The sequence below is a fragment of the Triticum aestivum genome, chromosome 5D (assembly GCF_018294505.1).
Source record: "Triticum aestivum cultivar Chinese Spring chromosome 5D, IWGSC CS RefSeq v2.1, whole genome shotgun sequence".
Taxonomy (NCBI): Eukaryota; Viridiplantae; Streptophyta; class Magnoliopsida; order Poales; family Poaceae; genus Triticum; species Triticum aestivum.
In genome coordinates, this window is record NC_057808.1 from 317,851,263 (window position 1) to 317,870,202 (window position 18,940).

Genomic DNA, 18,940 nt, shown 5'->3' on the forward strand with positions numbered 1-18,940 from the left:
TTTGTTAAATCCTTACTACCTCCGTCCTAATTTATTTGTCCCTTTTGTAATTTGTGTCAAATTTTGATCAAAGATTTAACTAACAAAATATTAATGCATGTGATATAATTTTTGTTGACATGCATCAATATCTTATTAGTTCACTAAACTCCGACGGAGGATGGAGGTAGTACTGCCGTCGAGCCCATTCATGCCAGCAGAACACTTGGCCTCTCCATCTCCTCCCACCTCTCTCCTTACCACGCCGCCGCCACGATCTGCCGCTTCCGGCTATCTCCAGCACATCGTCAGCACCTGCGAGAAAAACCCTGGTCTCCCTCTATCTATTCCCCATTTCCCCTCACTCACTGCGTCCACCTCCACCGCCGCTAAACAGTAGAGTTGTCGCCGCTTGCATTGGCCCCGATGGGGCGGCCTCCATCCTCGAGGACTACCACACCCGAGCTCACGCCTGCCTCTCTGCCGGGCACGGCTTTACCAGTGATGCGGGCAATCACGAGCGCCCGCCTCGCAGTCCGCGACCGCGCGATCGACATCCGAAAAAAGTAACCTTGGTTTCTTAATTTTCCCCGTGTCCTAAATAGGGCGTCCCTAACTTTGACGGGGGTTGGACCTGGTCTCGTCTGATCTCTCTCCCACGCAAAATGGCCGACGACACATTAATTAGCAACTTCAGCCTCCGGCATGGCCGTCTCATCCTCTTCTCTTCCCGCGCGCGGACCACACGCGCGCGCCTCTCTCTCTCTCTCGCTCTCGGGCGCGTCTTCTGCCTCTCCGGTGCGGTAATGTCTTCTCGATCCCCATCTTACCTGAATCTTGTCATGTGTAACCATGCCTTTTATGCCGTGTAAATTTTGTAATTGGAGCAATCCCATTGTCCTCTAGCCACATTCAATGCAAGGCCCGGGCTAGATCTAGAATATTACTAGATGAGATGGAATACCGTTGCCCAAACAAGGGATTCAGAAATATTTATAGAATCTCATGCGATCATTTTTCATGCTTTCGTATGAAGTTAAGTGCTTTTATCAAAACTACATTTCACTCTCCAGGTACCATTTGGATAATCCATTAATGTGATTTGAATTGCAAAGGATGGTTCTCCAGGATAAATGAAAGCCTAGCTTATGCACCTTATTGTGGCCTGTTTTTTCTCATCCCTCATACAATGGGGAAACACTCTGCTGAAACCGGGACTAGTATGCTCCTACATGGAGACTTGGACATACAGATAGTGGAAGCAAAATGTCTTCCCAATATGGATCTCATGACCGAAAGGATCCGGAAATGCTTCACTGGCTATGGTGCTTGCAGGTCCAACTGCGGGAATTCTAATCCAAAACCAGACGTGAGGAAGATCATTACTAGTGATCCATATGTTTCGGTTTGCCTCTCAGGTGCAACGGTGGCACAAACTCGAGTCATTAACAACTCGGAGAATCCTAAATGGGATGAACACTTCTATGTTCAGGTTGCCCACTCAGTTAGCAGACTCGAGTTTCATGTAAAGGACGATGACATCTTTGGGGCTGAGCTTATAGGTGTTGCTTCAGTACCAGTTGACCAGATCACAGAAGGGGATATTGTCAGTGGCTGGTTTCCAATCTCTGGTCACTACAGTAACCCAAAGATATCTCCTGAACTCAATTTGTCTATCCAGTATAAGCCATTTGATCAGAATCCGTTGTACAAGGACGGAGTTGGTGCCAGTGGTACTGAGAATATTGGTGTACCAAATGCTTATTTTCCTCTTCGCAAGGGTGGTAGGGTCAGTCTATATCAAGATGCCCATATTCCTGATGATTTTCGTCCTAACATTGAAATTGAAGGTGGGAGGACATATGAACAAAATAAATGCTGGGAAGAGATTTGCCATGCAATTGCCGAGGCTCATCACCTTATTTACCTTATTGGCTGGTCATTATATCACCCTATCAATCTTCTAAGGGAATCGACAAAACCTTTGCCTGATGGAGTCCCACGGACCATTGGAGAGATATTGAAAAGCAAGGTTCAAGAGGGAGTTCGTGTTATCGTGTTGCTTTGGGATGACAAAACATCACACGACAAATTTCTTTTGAAAACGGTAGGCGCTATTCCACATCGCCCATTGGCTCACCCTTGAACCTCTTCATTTTATCCTTCACTAACATGGCTGTACATCAAAATTATTACTATTTTGAACTGTTTGGCATCACATTATTAGTTTTGATGCTACCGTGTAGTTTTTCCTCCAAAACGTAGACAGAAATAACAAGCATGAATTGAATAATGCTCTTGTCTAATATCTCATTACTGCTTTAAGAATTCTGAAATTTTGGGTGAATGATGTGAATAAATTAAAGGGGTAGACAGTTTTGTGATGGAGCTATCTCCCTTCTTGTTCAATGTTTCTGGTGTCAGTCTCATCACTTGAATCTATATATTGTTGTTGTCAATAAAAATACCCAAGGGCTCAAGAAACCTGCAAGTTTCATGTTTCATTGTATCTTACTTAAATATGATTTATAACTAGATAAATATCATATTCCGGAGAACCAAACCCCTATGTTCAATTTTTTATTGATGTTTTCCTGAAGACGTGAGCTTGTTTGCCTGTTTTGTTCACACAAGAGTAGTCTGATAGAAATGATGTAGGCTGCATGCAGGATGGACTCATGCATACACATGATGAGGAAGCTCGAAAGTTTTTCAGGCATTCAGGTGTCCACTGTGTGTTAGCTCCTCGTTATGCTAGCAACAAAATGAGCATTTTCAAGCAGCAGGTGTGGATGTTGTGTGTCCCTTCCTTTTTTGTCACATACATACGGTGTACCTATACTTCTGCATATTCTGCATATCAACCAGTCATTTTTATTTGCTGCCATGCGTGTGGCTGTGGCCATATTAGATAATAGTCGAATAAATAAAAAGTAAATTATTGAAGGGTCAAGTGATTTCTCTTTATATAAGAGGAACCAGCGTGTATCAGTATCAATCTCTCTATCTATCAGGTTAGTCAACAAGAATATTTTATCTAACCCTCCTCTCTCATTCATCACCCATAACCTATGTTCTACTCCATTCCCTTACGTTGTGCCGTCCTGCTAACCTGATGGTGGTAGTTATCCTGTATGCACTAAGCTTAACATCTTGCATATATTTCCCATATTTATTTTCTCCGTATATGTTTTCACTTTTCACTTTTCAAGCAACATCTTGCATGCTATCCTTTCGAGAAGTTAAACAACGTACATACCAAGAATATGCATGTTGTCATGCATGACAAGCATAATGAATATTTTCCCAACAAACAGATGCCCGTAATTCACTAGTACTACTTATTTCAGTAATGTTTATGTATTCGGGTGTTTCTGAAGCAAAATCCCTTCTCCAGGTTGTAGGAACTTTGTTTACGCACCATCAGAAATGTGTAATTGTAGACACTCAAGCCACTGGAAACAATCGAAAAATAACAGCTTTTCTTGGTGGTCTCGACTTGTGTGATGGCAGATATGATACACCTGAACACAGGCTTTTCAAGGATCTTACTACTGTCTTCAAGGATGATTTCCATAATCCCACGTTTCCTGTAATTCTCTAACAGTTAGCTCCATCTTTGTTCCCTAACTATGTTACTGATTCTTCTAAATTTTTAATAGCTATAGCTGAGAAAACAACTTTCCGACATGCTAAAATATAGAACATTCTTCTTTCTGCAACTTCAGGTGAATAAGTCTGATGGACCGAGACAGCCATGGCATGATTTACATTGCAAGATTGAGGGTCCAGCTGCATATGACATACTTACAAACTTTGAACAGAGATGGAAAAAATCCGCAAAATGGAAAGTCAGTGTCAGAAGAGCTGTAAGTTGGCATCATGATACTTTGGTTAAAATAAACCGGATGTCATGGATTGTTTCGCCCTCTGCAGATGAGCAAAATGCACATGTTTGTGAAGAAAATGACCCAGAAAACTGGCATGTACAGGTATTATATTTTATGCATACATATAAATCATAGATGCATCACCTTGGTGCAATTTCTCCTCTTTTTTCCGTCTATTAGATAAATGTCACCACCTTGTTTATTTTGGCTAGATTTTTCGATCCATTGATTCAGGATCAGTAAAGGGATTCCCTAAAGATGTTCAAGAAGCCGAGTCACAGGTAGTGTTCATTTCACCAGTTGAAATAGCTATGCAAAAATGCAACATGATTATTTAAGTTGATTTAAAATGATGGAGTTTTAACTTTATCAGAACTTCAAGCTTTCTCATAGCAGTGAGATGCTCATTATCTTTTGTTGTGCAGAATCTTGTCTGTGCAAAGAATCTGCAGATAGACAAGAGCATACACAATGCATATGTAAAAGCCATCAGATCTGCACAACACTTTATCTATATTGAAAACCAGTATTTTATTGGATCTTCGTACTACTGGTCTTCACATAAAGGTGCAGGTAATGAAGTTGTTTCTCAGTTACGGTAATCTCTTCTGTTTCGTTTTTGCTTTGTGCTGTGCCCTTCCATTTTGCAAGTTAGATACTTCCGCCACACCATCCCTTCTGCATTATTGCACGAGTTTGTAGTATTCCATGCTTCACACTTTCGAATACTAGAAGCATTATTTAATTTCCATGCCCACTATATTTTATAGCAACAAATTAATAAGCTTATTTTAGCATTTATGAACCTTGACCGAGGAATAGTTGGACTTTTCTCAGCTTTTTATGACGAAAAAGAGAAGTACGTCATTGGTTTCTTTTTACGAAAACTAGCACTTTTTATGTGCTATCTGATGTATAGATTCCTGTCAAGGATAAGGCCAATCGAGGCATCCAGCTTATCTTTGAATACTCATGTGGGAACAGGTGCAGAGAACCTAATACCAATTGAATTGGCCATAAAGATTGCAAGAAAGATCGCAGCAAGGGAGCCATTTGCAGCTTATATTATCATACCAATGTGGCCTGAAGGTAATCCGACAACTGCTCCTATGCAGGAGATCCTCTATTGGCAGGTTTGTGCCGCATGATCAGATTACAGTTTTATCATGAACCTAACTCTTGTGACAAGGGCATTCATTGAGCTAGAGATACTGATGTGAGCTGATGTTAGTCGTTTTATCTCTTCAAGGGGCAAACCATGTCCATGATGTACAAGATTATCGCAGACGCTCTCCGAAAGGAAGGGTTGGACGATGCCCATCCACAGGATTACCTGAACTTCTACTGCCTTGGTAAACGTGAAGTCACAGCCGAGGTTCCTGCACCGACAAGCCATTCTAATGAGAATTCCCCGTTGGTAACTCTATTTCATTCTCTTCTCCTATAATTTGCTAAATATATGCAATATGCGCATAGCATAAAAAAGTTGTTTTCCTTTTCTCCTACAGCGTCTGGCTCAGAAGTTCAGGAGGTTCATGATCTACGTGCACTCGAAAGGGATGATCATCGATGATGAGTTTGTTCTCATCGGCTCAGCCAATATAAACCAGAGGTCCTTGGACGGTTTGCGGGACACCGAGATCGCCATGGGCGCCTATCAGCCACACCACAGTTGGGCAGGAAGCCAAGGTCCTCCGCGAGGACAGGCACGCCCTCCTCTCTTTACTCACCTCTGCAGAAGTGGCTAGAGCTGTTGCCTTCCAACCATTTCTTCTGTCTGCAGGTGTATGGGTACCGGATGTCGCTGTGGGCGGAGCATCTGGGCACGGTGAAGGAGTGCTTCCGTCAGCCGCAGTCCATGGAGTGCGTCCAGTTGGTGAACCAGATGGCGGAGGATAACTGGGCGTGCTATGTGTCGCCACAGATGGTGGACATGAAGGGGCACCTCATGAGGTACCCCATCAAGGTCGAGAAGGACGGGAGGGTGGTGCCGCTGCCTGGGCATGAGAGCTTCCCGGACGTCGGTGGCAAGGTGCTCGGCTCTCACTCCTCGCTGCCCAACGCGCTGACAACGTAACCAGTCATCCTCGATCGGCAGAGGATCAGAGTGCTCGAGCTTGAAGAGGCTACAAAGGTGGCCACGGGCGTTCAGAAGTGGGAGTTGAAGTTGTTCCTCGGAAACAAAGAATTAGTTGATCTGTTGCATATACGTCTGACTTTTAGCATTAACCGTTAAGCTGTATATGTGTATATATAAAAGAGAGACCAGACAGAACGTCATACCAGTTGGACCAAATTTTGTGTCCCTGGGCATTGCACTTTGGTTGGAGTCTATTGCTATGCACCTATGATGTAATTCCCCGTTGTCCACCGCAGTTTGGTTAGAAGTCGGCATTCAGATCTTGGTCGGTCAGCAATCCAGAACATGTACCAAGCTTGTTCTTGTTTTTTTTTTCTTTTTCTTTTTGCGAGATTTTTTCTTGCCCGTATGTCAAAATGTATATAATTTAAAAGTAGAAGTCAAGTTGACATAAGTAGGACAGTAGGAGTCTCGTTGATGCAAATTCGCGCAAACCTTGTTGGTAATGAGCTCGTAAAAGTTGTCTGGAATGCCCAACTCAGTCGATAAGAAATAATCCGGCTACATAATTGGACTTTAACCTTGAGGAAGAGGCATCAATAACCTTTCCAACATTGGACATCCGTGAACTCATATTCTCAAATTATTTAACATGCAAATGAAAGGTAAGATTGTTTTCACAAAAACGGGGGAGACAACGCCTCTAAGCTTATACGTAGTAACTATATCAAGCATCAAAACTACTCCAAAATAATCCAAATCATCATGCAAGCTCATTTTTAGAAGCAACAACAGTAGCAAAGATAACATGATATAGAGCACTACACAAATTCTATTTGGATGAGTAGAGGAATCACATGCCAAGGAACAATTTCACAAAGAAACAAAAAATGATGCAATGAGCAAAAGGATCGAAAATGGCAGCATGGAAGCTCAGGAAAAAGTTTGAAAAATATGGAAGTGTTTTTGGAGAGGAAGAAGACCTCCCAGCCCAAGCACCACACGAGGGGTACCAGGTGGGCCCCACATGCTCTTGGAAAGTGGCCTAGAGCTAGGGTGCGCGGCCTGGCCATGGGTCACTCATTTTAAATCAGACTGGACTGACAAAGAAAGGTGTTTCCACATAAGAGTGAAAGGGGTCTTTTTGAAAATAGTTCTTCGCTCCAATCAAGCTTTCATTGCCGTCTAGGATCGTTAGTGCTATAGTTAAGACACTTTTCTCAAATAAGAACGGTGGCCCACATGCTCAATGCTCCTCATTTTAAAAAAAAAATGGTTTTTTATTTAAAAAATGAGAATTTTTATGATTTTTAAAACACTGAGTAAAATGGTTTTATGAAGAAAAATCATTCATTTTGAGCAATTTAAGATGATATAGATGACTTTGTAATCATGGAAATAATTTACTAATAAGAGTAATAAAGCCTAATAATGAATCTTTCATGAAATGCAAAATCATTCCATATCGAATATTATTCGAGTTACCTCAACTTGGATAGGAATAGACCCAACCATAATTGATTGATATTTATTTTTAGGAGAAGACACTAAGAATTCTCATTTCCCAATAGCCATCCCCCTTTTAAGTGGATGGCAATATTTATTTTCATCAGCGACTTTTTTGGAAATAAACAATATGCTGATTTCCTTTGATATTTAAAGCGACACTACCTTGGTTGCAATCAATAAGAATCCATGCAGTGTTTCTAAAAGTTTTCCAAATAATAATTGATAAATTTATTGTCCTCGGGCATGTCAAGCACAATGAAGTCAGCTAGGACTAAAACATTAGCAGCCACAAACAATAACATTTTCACAATATAGTCATTTGCATATATAACTCAGTTGAGGTTAATTTCTCAAAGTCAAGCTTCGCATAAAGAGAAAAAAGTTGTAACTCCAACGCATGCATCTAAATCACATAAAGCATACTTGATAATGGTGCTGGTGCATGTTTAGAACTCCACGAGTCTCTTAGTTTGTATGAACTTTGCATGTAAAAAAGAGTAGTTTGCAAACATGATGTGAGACAACAACAACACGATCGCCTCTCGTCCGCATGCACGAAGGTGCCCATCATATTAGAATAGATAACTTAAAGTTTTCGTTATTGTAACACATAACTTACATGGCATCAGTTAACACGCCATGTGGCATTCCAAAGTTTGATAGGTCGTGCCATGATTCATCAAACCACTTTCATAACCCACAAGCCCATTCTTTTTATTTTCTTTTGAGGTTATAACGCAGAAAATCCCTTTTGGAGGCTGAGCTCCAGTTTTTGAAAAGTTCTAAATTCATATTTTTTATATTTAAAAAAAATCTGAAAATATAGATATACATGAAGGCATAATGCACAAGTGTGTAAATTTTCAGAACAAAATACGTTGAAATGAGGGTTATGCAAAAAAAATCCGAGGTTTTTAACACACGATACTATTCATCCTTCTAGGCCATGAATTTATCTTTTTTGTATAGATCGCATTTCAAGGTATTTCATACTAAAATTTTACACATATACACATAACATCCTTGTTTACTTGTACATTTTTTCTTCAGAAAGTTTGAATTTCAAAATTTTGAAACAATTTGGCCTTCATGGAGGCCGAGAGCCAAAACGTCTCACTCGTTATAATGCCTCGAAATATATAGACACTACATAGGGATCCAAAGGCACCTAAGCTCCCGGTCCTAAAAAAAGGGATCCCTCCTGTGCGGCTCCTCAAGCTGCACCGGGGCGCCCAACCCCGGTCGCCGCCGGTTCCCTCTCCTCCTTCCTCCTCCCTCACCGCCGCTTGAGAGCGTGGCCGGGCGAAGCTTGGTTGGCGGCGGCGGCGGCAGGGCTCCCTAGTCCTCTCATGCGTGGAGACCGGCGCGGGCCGGTGTGGCTAGGGTGTGGCGCAGGCTGGGCGTCATGGCGTATTGGTTCTCCGACGCACAAAGGATGGCGCAGTGATGGGCCGCAGGCGATGGCGGCAGATCCAGGGCTGGTGCGCCCGTATCCTCTTCCCGCTGCCTTCTCTAGTCGAGTTGGGTTGGATAGGTTTGGGCCATGTGCCCCGATATGTTTCGCCTGATGCAACGTTCCTTCAACCTTGGCGGGTGTCTCCGATGAGCGCTTCTGCCTCCTGTTCTCCTGGTTCGAGGGACTATCACCGAGGAGAAATTCTTTGCCTGGATCTGTAGGCGCAGATGGTGCGGCGACATCTGTACGCTGCTAACCTCCTTGGAGGCCATTGTAATGGTGGCGGTCCCGTCGAGCTCTGAGGGAAACCTCAGGTTTGGCTTGCCAGACGGATAGTGGCGGCATGTGGTGTCATCTACCTTCCTAAAGGCACTGTGTTTGTAGCTCATATCTGCTGGAGAGATTGCGAAAGTGTAGCGGCATTGGATCACCGCGTAGACTCGCAGGGAAGGGTCGTTTACTCTGGGGGAAGCCCTGGATCTGGGTCTCTCGAATTGGATAATGGTAGTGTCTGGCGTCACACCCCCTCTAGGGGGCATTCTGAGCAAGTGCTGACTAGAGGGGTCTAGAGGTGGAGCGACATCGTATCTACAATGTCAACCCCAGTGGGTCTCGACGACATGGTGCAACAGAGTCTCAGTGGCAGATGTGTTTTGATGGACGAGTGCAGGGCAGTGGTGCTATTTGGCAATGTGGCGGCATCGATGGCTGGCCGGCCTGGCAAGGATGATGCAGATATTTTTCCTGAAGATGGGTCAGTGGTATGATGGTGGTGGCGGCTTTTTAAGCGTGTGCAGACGGTGTGCGCTTTAGCTCTGCTCCACCCGGTGTTTGCTGCTGGTACGTCATGCGGGCGGATCAACGGTGACCCCGACTCTAGATGGTGAGGCGTGAGGGCATTCCCCATTATTGATTTTTTTTAATATATATTTTTGTCAGACTTTTATTGAATAATTAATAATATTCTTGTGTGCATTGCTTGATGCAGAGGCCAGGACTTGTTTTCTAAAGAAACATGGGTCCTAAACAAAGTCATAACATAGGAGAGCAAACGCCCAATATGTGGTTGGAGAACGTATCAAATGATGTTTTTGTCCTAGTGGCTAGTGATCTCACTGAAAGCATGTGTTCGAGTTAAAAAGTAAAAGTAGGACCCTAGTAAATGCTACACATGTGGCATGAGCATATGAGAACTCCAAATACTTTTGTGGCAAGTTTTAGTGACGTGAGGATGAGAACTTTAATTGTTGAGCATGACAACTTTCTTTTTGGATGGCAAATTTCAGTTTTTTTATTTGCTTTTTTTTTGGATGGCAACTTTAGTTGTAAAAAAATGTCAGACTGAAGTGCACTGTGTCACGTGTGTGACATTTATCATTTGGATAAAAGTATGGTTAGCTCTCATCTAGATAAGAATTAATTAATTACTACCTGACCGATTGAATCAAATAGGAAAAAAAACATCAGCATGAATCTCCAGATAAAATCAATAACATAAAAAAGTTAGGCGAGACTTTATTAGTTCACATGTGCTATCTTCATTCCAAAATATAAGATATTTTGGCTAAACTAGCCTATCAAAATGTCTTGTATTTTAGAAGGAGGTAGTAGATTGGAATTAATAAATTCGAAAAACAAACACCTGACATATTTTTTTGAGAAAACAAACACCTGATATGAGCCGTCCCTTTTTCACCAAGAAAAAGCAATCCAACGGAAAACAATATCGCCCCCGGACTCGTGCCCAACTAGATCCACCTAAGCTCAAAAAAAAAGAAAAAAAAAAGAAAACTAGACCCCCCTCAAAATCCAAAAGCGAACCTCAAAAAAATAAAAAATCCAAAAGCGACGGGAAGACCGAAGACGTCTTGGAACTTGGAAGTTGGAAGCCCTCGCCGCGACCAACACTCCTCCTCCACTCCACGGCACCTTCCCCGACCGCGCAAGCCTCCTCGACGGGGTCGGACAAAAGAAAAAAATCCGGCGGGGGAGGGAGGGAGGGAAGTGGGAACCAACCGCCGGCGCACACGTCTCCCCAGCCGGCCGGAGGCGATGGCGTCCCGTGCCCGTAGGGGCGCCCGCCCCCTGCCGCGCCTCTGGCTCCTCCTCCTGCTCGTGCTGGCCACGGGGCTGCCGCGGGGCGGGGCGGTGGGGCTGAAGCTGCCGTTCAGCCCCGGGGACGTCCTCCCGATCCTGCCGCGGCAGGTGGCGTGGCCCGTGATGAACACCCTCCACAGCGCCGTCGACCTCCTGCCCTCCTTCGTCGCCGCCGTGGCCCCGGCCGCACCCTCCCCCGCCGTCTGGAACGGCTCCTGCTTCGCCGTGAACGAGGCGGCCCTTGAGCTCACCCCCGGCGACCGCAACGGTACCGAGATCGGCGGCGCGGTGCTCCGCCTCAAGGTCCGCACCTCAGACCTGAAAATCTTCTTAAATTATGTCGCCTGACCCGACTGCTTGGGTGTGTAGTTGCTAATTCATTCCGTATAGGAGTAGTTACCTCTGGGAACTACTCGTTTGAGGGGTATATCCGTATATCCATATATAGGTGATCACTGAAGCTTCGGTGCAAATTAGGAAGAGTTGCTCTAGTGCATCCTTGCTGCTTAGTTATAATTAAGAACGGGGAGTGATGAACCGATGACTGATGACTGATGAGAGCTTGCTAATTGTGTAGGGGATAATGGGTTACTCGTGGTGAACCTTTCTGAAATGTATTGATTGATTTGTTGACCGAACTAGCATTTGTTTCCATGGATGCGCGCATTAGCTTCGATGCTTTACTTTTCTTGTGTTGAGATCAAGATCTCTCAGCTACCGGTGAACTTCCCAGAGTAGGCTTTATTTATTTGAGCTAAAATTTGCTCAGGCGCTGACTGTAAATCAACCGACTTGAAATGTAACATTGTCATATATGGTAGGAGGTCTGTTCCAAAATAGAATGACAACATCATACACAATTCTGATTTTTATTTTTATTTTTGACAGACTCTTGGTTTCGAGATCTTATGTGTTTCAACTCTAGCCTACCCCAACTTGTTTGAGAAAGGCTTTGCTGTTGACAGACTCTACTTCATGCATGTTGCCTGTGAACATTATTGTAGAATTTACTTTTGTAATTTGAACTGAAATGCATTTGAAGAATATTGTTCCTGATGGTAATGTTGTTTGCTGATATATAGAGATCTTACTTTCTACTCTATTCAAATTCACAACTTTGTTTTACTCCATTGTCTCACCCCGACTTGCTTATTGTGGTAATGCACAACTATCATGCAGGAGGTGCTGAATAGTATTGTATACCAACTTTTGTGTATTAATGCAATACTTTGCTTTAACCTTCCTGCAGTTGTAATTTTTGAGCCATAATATTTGCACTGACTGGACAGCTTGTGATTGTAAACATTGGCTGTTTTTAATGGTCTGACTGTCTGACTAATTATGGGTTCTGGCTTTAACAATAGCATATCTTGTTATGCAGACTGGTTCTGCTCAAAGCTGGACGTGCATGGATCTTTATGTGTTTGCAACACCATATAGGATAACATGGGATTACTATTTTGCGGCTCGAGAACACACTTTGGAGATAACGTCATGGGAGGAAGAAGCAGAGCTCGAATATGTGTGTTCTCTTTCTACAAGATACCTTAAACAATTCAGTAGCCCATGAAATTAGTTTCAAGTTCTAAACTGTTCAATAACCATGTGTTTAATCAGGTTAAGCAGCATGGTGTGTCTGTTTTTCTCATGCCTTCTGGGATGCTTGGAACTTTGTTATCTTTGATTGATGTCCTGCCCTTGTTTTCGAATACTGGATGGGGTCAAAATTCCAACTTGGCCTTTTTAGAGAAGCACATGGGAGCTACATTTGAGAAACGTTCTCAACCTTGGGTTGCTAATATTATGAAGGAGGACATACAATCTGGTGACTTTTTGGCTCTGTCAAAGATTCGAGGGCGATGGGGTGGGTTTGAGACATTAGAGAAATGGGTAACTGGTGCATTTGCTGGGCATACTGCTGTGTGCTTGAAAGATGAGAAGGGTGACCTCTGGGTTGCAGAATCAGGCTTTGAAAATGAAAAGGTAATATAGCTTTCTATATAGTATGAATGGAATCTTTGTTGTTCATTTCATTTTCTCCATGTAATATATGCTATCAGTTGATAACATGCTGTGGCTGCTGTCATTTAATTTCTTATATTCACCCTAATCAGGTCTAGTATCAACATTATTTATACTGCTTGGTTATACTTGATAATATGCTGACCCTAATCATGTCCAGTATCTACATAATTACTGATGCTTATGATCCTTCTCACCTTCTGAATATATACTCAAAAGGGTAAAGGTTAGCGTAGATGATGTACTTCTTGTGTTCTTCTCACCAGTAAACTTATCCTTTTGGTTTAAATACGTGCTGGACTAACTTTAGTGTGTGAAATTATGATTTTGGTGGCCAACCTTTAGTTGCTAGATTAGCCTTACACTGGACATATTACTTTGCTCGTATTACAAGGATAATTTTATGTCCTTTTGGGCTTTAGCCGCCTGATCGTCTTAGTATCTGCAACACTAAAGCCAGCAGAACTTTTTGCTGCCAAAAACTGGCATACAGTGTTTAATGTATGTTTACTCCTGTACAAAAAAGTGCATTTTTGTTTTATCTTGACTATACTGAATTTCAATAACAGGGAGAGGAAATTATTGCTATAGTTCCTTGGGATGAATGGTGGGAAATGGCACTGAAGGATGGATCAAATCCTCAGATAGCCCTTTTGCCATTACACCCTGATATACGCTCTAGATTCAACGAAAGTGCCGCATGGGACTTTGCACGGAGCATGGTCGGAAAGCCGTATGGCTATCATAATATGATATTTAGCTGGATTGATACAATAGGAGATAATTATCCACCTCCTCTTGATGCTAATCTGGTAATCTCTCTGGCCTTTGCAAAGTTTTGATTTCAATTGTTTGGATCTGAATCAAGTTCCATATTTAGTTTTGGCATTCTCAGTGTTCATACACATTCTCGTTGATTTCTTTGGTGCCTATGCAAGTTTATTGTGCAGATAGGAAATAAATCTTGTGGTAATGCTAACCAAACTATTGCCTGTGCACTGGAGTCATCCCATGAAACTTACCTACTCTATACACCCATACCACTCTTTCTTGAAATCTTGATAAAACACGTGGTTTCATGTAGTGAATGTACGTTCTTAGTTAAAAGTGGAAAAGCTAGATAGTATTATCTTGTTAAAATCTTAGCAAACATACTGGGAAAGCTGTATCAAGGTAGAAGAAAGCACTTGATCTCCTGAAGTTCTCCTGAAGTTAGGTGGAAAAAAATACCGAAGTGGTAATGTTGATATCCTGACACTATTGACCACTTTTAGCCTTTCAAACTCAAGATACGCTATAAATTGGTTGCTATAGCTGATTTAAATTTAGTTCATGCATTGAACAGTTTATCATCAGTAATGTTTGATTTGCCAACTTCTGTTATTTATTGTTTTCAGGTAATGGCTGTTATGTCAATGTGGACTAGATTGCAACCACTTTATGCTGCGAACATGTGGAATGAAGCCCTTAACAAAAGACTTGGGACTGAGGTTTGTAAACTTGTTTGTATTGTGGCTTCCTTTGATGGGTAGTGCCGGAGTGTGTAGGGTCCTATAAGTTTGTAGTAGTTACAGCTGACACAAGGTTAAGCAGTGTGGTGGTTTCTGTGAAATTTCATTTCTGACACCCGAGTTCTTCTCTGGCTGTACGCATGCCACTGGCCCTCTACTGCAGCTAACCTTTAGATGCACTACTACTGTGGGGCCTTTTGTTGGTGCTCTGGTAGGGAGTTCTATGAGGCTTAGTTGGCCTTGAAATATATTTTTGCTCAAATAAGCTTTTATTATTATTATTTTCTACTAAAAGATAGGTAAATAGTGCTCCTGTGTCTATCTACCCAAAAGTTATACCCGGTTATCAATTTCATGGTGTCTATTTTATGTAGGGTTTGGACCTTCAGGGTATCATTCTTGAGACTGAAAAGCGTGGCATGTCTTTCGATCAGTTGCTCACCATCCCTGAACAAGATGAATGGGTATACAGTGATGGTAAATCAACTACTTGTGTTTCCTTCATTCTTGCGATGTACAAGGAAGCTGGAGTATTTGCTCCTTTCACAGAATCAATTCAAGTCACCGAGTTCACTGTAAGTGCCCAAGTCCCGTACCTACCTGTCATAGTTGCAATTGAAAAAGTGTTAATTCTTCTCTGTTCATGCATTTCTACATCTGAGACGATTTCGAACTTTCAGACTGAACATGAGATATATTATGTGAAAGGATAATAGGGCTTGAGAAGTAGCGTATGTTAATTTCTAAAAGGGCTTTCTTTTGGTTGATTGATCCTGTATCTAGTGTGTTACTAAATTACCTTCTGCCCCAGATACGGGATGCATATATGCTCAAGATATTTGAAGACGACCGGACCAGGCTCCCAAGCTGGTGTCGTACTGAGGCAGACAAGCCTCCCTTCTGCCAGATACTTGGGGAGTACAGGATGGAGCTACCAGAGTACAACACGATAAAGCCGTACGCAAAAATGAATGAGAACTGCCCATCCTTACCCCCGACGTACAAGCGACCATCGCGCTGCTGACATGAGACGGCATACATAGGCGACTGCCTATGTTTCCGGTGCTTAAATTATGTAAACAAACTACGCTGTATATAGATGTTTGATACAGATAGCAGTATCCACGGGTTAGCAAAAAGGCAGTGCATAGTTTTCTGCCAGTTAGCGTAGCAGTTTCTGAACCCAGGCTTCCAATGTGAACCTGGATAGAGGATTTGCTCGCATAGATAGAACTTTCGAACCATAGCATGAAAACTTGTTGATGATGATCTTGGCTTCATGAAATAAAATCCTCCATGTATTCTCAAATGTTGCATGGCGTGCATTAGCTTCCATTTGTTCTCTGACCAAAAAACATACATTCAGAGGCTAGGGCTTTCTTTTTCGAGGTTATGTGTCCGGAGATCATTAAGAGCATGGCCAAAATCTTTATTTCCTATTGTGTTCATGATTTGTGACGTCCGGTGCCACCCCGCCCCCGCCCCTGCCGCTGCGTCCAGTGACCCCGCCTCCACCCCCACCCTGCGTCGTCGACCCCATCGCCGATTTCTTCGCCAAGGCCAAGCAACCGCTCGAGACGCCCCCCAGAGTCGACTGCATGCAGTTTGAGCTCGAGGCCACGCTCTCCACGCCCCTCGTCTTCAGCGCCCCGAGCCCACCCCTCGCCTATCAAGCGCAGCCTTCTTCCTCGACTCTGGAGGTGCAGCTGGGCGCGGTCACTCGACGCGTCAGTGACATGGTGATCGCACCGGAAGACGCCGCCCCGGATCACGGCCTTTTCACCGAGCCGCCGCCACCGATCATCAAGAGTCCCCCTCCGCGCAAGTCTCCACCCAAGTCTCAGGCAAGAGCCCCCTCTGCTCCTGTGCGTCAGAGCGCCAGGCAGGTGATGATGAACTGCTCGGTCCCGGTGGCCGAGCGTGCCGCGTTCCGCATCGTCCGGGAGCTGGGCTTGCTGGGGCCGAAGGACAAGATGACTGTGCAGGCTGCTGAAGCGCTCATCCGCCGTTTCAAGGAGCCCTTGACCGTCGACGACATCGCCTGCATTGCCAAGCTCACTCGCCTGCACGAGGCGGCCCTCCTTGTTGCTGCAGGCCTCGCCGGACCTGACGGAGCTGCCATTGATGGCCAGTAGTTTTCTATGTTAGTCATCGATAGTATTAGTCTCCGAGGGTGGCTGACCTTCTGTCAGTTAGAGTTAGGATCTAGTTTCTTGATGATGCTCTATAATCGTAGCTGTAGTTTGTCGTTTAGCTGGCGCCGGCGAGAGTTGGGGCCCATTGGTGGTTGCCCCCCCCCCCCCCGGTTAGGATGGTTGTGTACCTGTTCTTTAGTATCATCAATTCAGTAAACCTTTCGGAGATTCCGGTGTCCTCATGATTGAAAATCTCTGCCCAATTCTTTCATGGAACGTTCGGGGCCTGAACTCGCCCGCGAGACGAGCTGCTGTTGCTGAAATTGCCGTTTCCCACTGTCTTGGCATTCTCTGTCTGCAGGAAACAAAAATCTCCACCTGGACTGCTGATTTGGCCAGAGAAGTTGGAGGCGCCAAACTCAGAGATTGCGTAGTACTGCCTGCCTTCGACACCAGAGGTGGTGCTGCCATCTTCTGGGACCCTGATATAGTGGAGATCAACTCCCAAGCAATTGGACAGTTTGCGATAACTGCACAAGTCAGTCTCAAAGCATCGGGCAAATCTTTCTGGTTGACTACTGATACGTCTCCAACGTATCTATAATTTTTTATTGTTCCATGCTATATTATATTCTGTTTTGAACATTATTGGGCTTTATTTTTCACATTTATATTATTTTTGGGACTAACCTATTAACCGGAGGCCCAGCCCAGAATTGCTGGTTTTTGCCTATTTCAGAGTTTCGCAGAAAAAGAATATCAAACGGAGTCCAAACGGAATGAAACCTTCGGGAACGTAATTTTCGGAACGAACGTGATCCAGAGGACTTGGACCCTACGTCAAGACATCAACCAGGAGGGCACGAGGTAGGGGGCGCGCCTACCCCCCTGGGCGCGCCCTCCACCCTCGTGGCCCCCCTGTTGCTCCACCGACGTACTTCTTCCTCCTATATATACCTACGTACCCCCAAACTACCAAATACGGAGCCAAAAACCAAATTCCACCGCCGCAACCTTCTGTGCTTGTGAGATCCCATCTTGGGGCATGTTCCGGAGCTCCGCCGGAGGGGCATCGATCACGGAGGGCTTCTACATCAACACCATAGCCTCTCCGATGAAGTGTGAGTAGTTTACCTCAGACCTTCGGGTCCATAGTTATTAGCTAGATGGCTTCTTCTCTCTTTTTGGATCTCAATACAATGTTCTCCCCCTCTCTCGTGGAGATCTATTCGATGTAATCTTCTTTTGCGGTGTGTTTGTTGAGACCGATGAATTGTGGGTTTATGATCAAGTTTATCTATGAACAATATTTGAATCTTCTGAATTCTTTTATGTATGATTGGTTATCTTTGCAAGTCTCTTCGAATTATCAGTTTGGTTTGGCCTACTAGATTGATCTTTCTTTCAATGGGAGAAGTGCTTCTTTGGGTTCAATCTTGCGGTGTCCTTTCCCAGTGACAGTAGGGGCAGTAAGGCACGTATTGTATTGTTGCCATTGTTGAGGAACGTAGCAATAATTCAAAATTTTATACGCATCACCAAGATCAATCTATGGAGTCATCTAGCAACGAGAGAGAGGAGTGCATCTACATACCCTTGTAGATCGCAAGCGGAAGCGTTCAAGAGAACGGGGTTGATGGAGTCATACTCGTCGTGATCCAAATCACCGATGATCCTAGCACCGAACGGACGGCACCTCCGCGTTCAACACACGTACGGTTGGGAGAGACGTCTCCTCCTTCTTGATCCAGCAAGGGGGGAGGAGAAGTTGATGGAGATCCAGCAGCACGACGGCGTGGTGGTGGAAGCAGCGGGGATCCAACAGGGCTTCGCCAAGCGCTGCGGGAGGAGGGAGATGTGTCACGGGAGGGAGAGGGAGGCGCCGGGGCTTAGGGTATGGCTGCCCTCCCCTTCCCACATATATATAGGGGCAAGGGAGAGGGGGGGGCACAGCCTTGGCCCTTCCACCAAGGAAGGGTGCGGACAGGGAGGAGTCCATCCTCCCCAAGGCACCTAGAAGGTGCCTTCCCCCTTTAGGACTCTCCCTTTCCCTTATCTCTTGGCGCATGGGCCTCTTGGGGCTGGTTCCCTTGGCCCATATAGGCCAAGGCGCACACCCCTACAGCCCATGTGGCCCCCCCGGGGCAGGTGGACCCCCGGACCCCTTTCGGCACTCCCGGTACAATACCGATAATGCGCGAAACTTTTCCGGCGACCAAAATAAGACTTCCCATATATAAATATTTACCTCTGGACCATTC

General features: G+C 44.3%; 2 protein-coding genes across 9 annotated transcripts; both read left to right on the forward strand.

Moving 5' to 3' along the window:
* Nucleotides 1-178: 178 nt before the first annotated feature.
* On the forward strand, nt 179-6,237 carry LOC123121443 (phospholipase D delta). Of its 8 annotated transcripts, none has more exons than XR_006459720.1 (11): nt 179-782; nt 1,053-2,086; nt 2,649-2,765; nt 3,377-3,571; nt 3,708-3,971; nt 4,082-4,150; nt 4,295-4,442; nt 4,854-5,002; nt 5,119-5,282; nt 5,378-5,575; nt 5,653-5,894. XR_006459720.1 is itself a non-coding variant. In XM_044541410.1 (11 exons), exons 2-11 carry the CDS (start codon nt 1,169-1,171, stop codon nt 5,944-5,946), a joined length of 2,520 nt encoding a protein of 839 aa, XP_044397345.1. In that variant the 5' UTR covers nt 179-782; nt 1,053-1,168; the 3' UTR covers nt 5,947-6,237. The 8 variants fall into 8 exon arrangements, 7 of the variants coding, with proteins under 7 accessions (XP_044397345.1, XP_044397352.1, XP_044397346.1 ...); XM_044541410.1 differs by having other exon boundaries at nt 5,119-5,286; nt 5,653-6,237; XM_044541417.1 differs by having other exon boundaries at nt 1,108-2,086; nt 5,119-5,286; nt 5,653-6,237.
* Nucleotides 6,238-10,812: 4,575 nt separating this feature from the next.
* Nucleotides 10,813-15,853, forward strand: LOC123121444 (uncharacterized). The gene is made up of 7 exons (XM_044541418.1): nt 10,813-11,314; nt 12,393-12,533; nt 12,629-12,994; nt 13,603-13,845; nt 14,431-14,523; nt 14,919-15,119; nt 15,356-15,853. Exons 1-7 carry the CDS (start codon nt 10,967-10,969, stop codon nt 15,566-15,568), a joined length of 1,605 nt encoding a protein of 534 aa, XP_044397353.1. The 5' UTR covers nt 10,813-10,966; the 3' UTR covers nt 15,569-15,853.
* The last annotated feature ends 3,087 nt before the right edge of the window (nt 15,854-18,940 follow it).